This window comes from Lactuca serriola, chromosome 4 (genome assembly GCF_051521515.1).
Source record: "Lactuca serriola cultivar US96UC23 chromosome 4, Lser_US96UC23_V15, whole genome shotgun sequence".
Taxonomy (NCBI): Eukaryota; Viridiplantae; Streptophyta; class Magnoliopsida; order Asterales; family Asteraceae; genus Lactuca; species Lactuca serriola.
Window position 1 is genome coordinate 61789133 of NC_136411.1, and position 2893 is coordinate 61792025.

Here is a 2893-nt window from a genome sequence, read left to right on the forward strand (position 1 = left end):
ATTAGATGCTAACTGATTATTGAGTATAATTATTGTTTGGCATAATAAATTTGTACATTGTGTTTATAAATTTGTACCTCTTAAATTTCAAAGAATATCGAAAATGCTTTATATATATATATATATATATATATATATATATATATATATATATATATATATATATATATATATATATATATATATATATATATTATGTTATTGTATACATAAATATGAGCCAATCATTTTACTTATTTTAAGAAAGTGATTAATACATATTATTTAATTAAAAATAATCGAAAAATACCATCTAATTTAACTAGAAGGGTATTTTAGTCAACTAATATAGATTTAATAAATGAAATTTGCATATTTTAAAGGGTCATAGATTCTATTACTTTTAAAAATCTGATTTTACGAATTATAAGGTTTTTAATTCGGACATTCTAACAGAATATTTTTGAGTATGTTCAAAAATAAAAAATATTCTTGAACCATAAAATAATAAAAATATTCTTGAACATATTTTTTGATCATGACTTTAAAAATTTCTTGTAGAATATCAAAATTCTCGAACCATCAATTGAAGAATTAAAACAAAAATTACATTAATTCTTATAGAATACATGTCATAATTGTTAAGAATTGCATTTGTTGTTAAAGAATAAAACTAAAAAACTTTCAAATCGGGGAAAAACATTAAAATCTGACAAATACAATAATAAATTCTAAAAGAATAATATTGCTAAGAAACACTTTCAATTTTGTTGTCCGTTCTTCAAGCATCAACTTCTTCAAGCATCAACTTTTTCAAGCATCAACTTCTGTGAAAACAAATTCAATTGTAGTTTAAAATCCAATAACGCATTAGCAAATGATAAATAAAAAACTATATTCGCTTGGAAAAATATACGGACTTGTTAATTGCACCAAAACTAATAACCAAAAATTATAGAACATGTATAATCAATGAGAAAATATCCATATTTCATTCAAACATAATTAGAATTCGTGTTTCCATTCTGATAGAATTTGAATTCGTGATTCCATTCCGATAGAATTGGAATTTGTGATTCCATTCCGATAGAATTGGAATTGTATAAAATACACAAATCACTAAGGAATTTGAATTCGTGATTCCATTCCGATAGAATTTGAATTCCGATAGAATTTGAATTCAAATTGAATTTGAAAAGTAGAGAATACCTCCCGACAGGTGACTTGAATTTGTTTTCATTGATAGAATTTATATGTTTGAAGAAATTTTATTGCCAAAGCATCTTCAATTTCTATTTTGTTTTCCACCTCTTCCTATAAAAATAAAAATAAAAATTCATTACATAAAAAGAACAAAAAGTTACTTATAAGACTGGAAAAGGCCCCATTTGTTACTTAAAACAAACCTGTCTTTTGTTAGAGGTGTGAGCCTGTTGTTCTTGCCATTCTTGATATGTTGTGTATAATTCCATTAGCACTTTAGGATCCACAATAACTGTTAACAAAAATCAAAGAACAATATAAAAGATTTGTCAACCAAAGTTATGTTGATGTAACAATAGTAAATACAACTATAATAGTAAGAATTATAACTAAAAGATTTAGGATTTCTTGACTAAATAAGATTAATGAAGAAAATGCACCTGTATCTGAGGAAGTTGAGGGTCGATTGACCAAAACATCTGTCAAGCTACTCTTTGAGGGTTCAGATGTCAATATGGAAGTTGCCTGTTTGAGAAATTCAAACATGTGAATAACAAGAAACCGATTTAAAGTAAATAAAGACACATTTTGGTGTTGAACGTATTAAAATCGATGTAGTTTTGTCGATCTGAAAATCATATGATCTGATACAAACATGCGAGTTAAAAACCTAATCAAATGTTAGTCAGAGAAAAACTCACAATTTGGAGCGAATTAAGCTTCTCTAGAACGGGATCAACGCTTTCTAATCGCTCGCAGACAGTGGTGATTCCATCGTCCCCTTTCTTTACATAAAACAAACTTACAGCGGTGAAAACTTTAAAAATTGAAAGATAATTGAAGTTCGAGTGAAATAGGTTGGAGAGTTGGGTTACTTGTGACCTTGAAAGTGTAGATTCCGATGAACCCATGGCCAAATGCTTCCGTGAAGGTGAAGAAATACGATGAATACCTTATATTACTGCCAGTTAGAAGTTGCATTCCATTAAGACGAATTCGGTGAATCAGACGCCGATTGACAGTGGAGATGTTTTATCGGTGGCCATAACAGCGAATTGCGGCTGGAGATCGGCGGCAACATCAAACAATAGTGGTGGTGGTAACAGCAAATGATGGTGGCGGATCTTCTGTGCGCGTTGGTCGATAGAGTGACTTGTAGGTTTTATAAACTAGAGAAATTAGGTTAAAAGTCAAATACCATGATTATAGGGATTATTTTTGGTAGTTACTAAACAAATTACTATATTACCATTATTTATTTATTTAATTACTTAATTTTTTATTTAATTTTGATTGTTCCACATTTATGCATACAATAACACAATAAATACTTTAAACACCTAAACCTATCTCTCTCTCTCTCTCTCTCTCTCTATATATATATATATATATATATATATATATATATAATTTTTCATGTAGAACTTGGGAGAGTATGAAGTTACTAGAAGTTCTGAGAATCAAGCTGAAGTGAAGTACAAGGCAACACGTTGGGAGGTCAACCTAGATGAAAGAAAATGTAGTTGTTGAGTGTGGCAAGTTCAGGGCCGACCATGTGTACATGCAATGGCTTTTATTGCTTATATAAGGGATGCTAACTGGGACAAATATGTTGATCCATATTTCACTATAGAGAACTTTAAAGCCACATATGCTTTTCAGATTGCTCTGATACTTGGACATGATCAATGGGCACAAAAGAATGGAGAGA

The 2893-nt window shown here is 29.1% G+C and overlaps 1 protein-coding gene across 1 annotated transcript; it reads right to left on the reverse strand.

Moving 5' to 3' along the window:
• Positions 1-1215: 1215 nt before the first annotated feature.
• LOC145098429 (uncharacterized) lies at positions 1216-2163 on the reverse strand. The gene is made up of 5 exons (XM_079036067.1): positions 2065-2163; positions 1884-1967; positions 1623-1707; positions 1386-1474; positions 1216-1293 (listed from the first exon to the last, which is right to left on the reverse strand). The coding sequence occupies exons 1-5, from the start codon at positions 2161-2163 to the stop codon at positions 1216-1218; spliced, it is 435 nt and encodes a 144-aa protein (XP_078892193.1).
• Positions 2164-2893: the final 730 nt, after the last annotated feature.

What these genes read in the sequence shown, in the direction of transcription:
- LOC145098429 (XM_079036067.1), bottom strand. Translation starts at nt 2,163, where the DNA reads ATGCAACTTCTAACTGGCAGTAATATAAGGTATTCATCGTATTTCTTC. An exon ending in CTCAACTTCCTCAGATACAG is followed by an intron (nt 1,475 to 1,622) that starts GTGCATTTTCTT and finishes TTTTGTTAACAG; the next exon opens with TTATTGTGGATCCTAAAGTG. An exon ending in ACACCTCTAACAAAAGACAG is followed by an intron (nt 1,294 to 1,385) that starts GTTTGTTTTAAG and finishes TTATTTTTATAG; the next exon opens with GAAGAGGTGGAAAACAAAAT.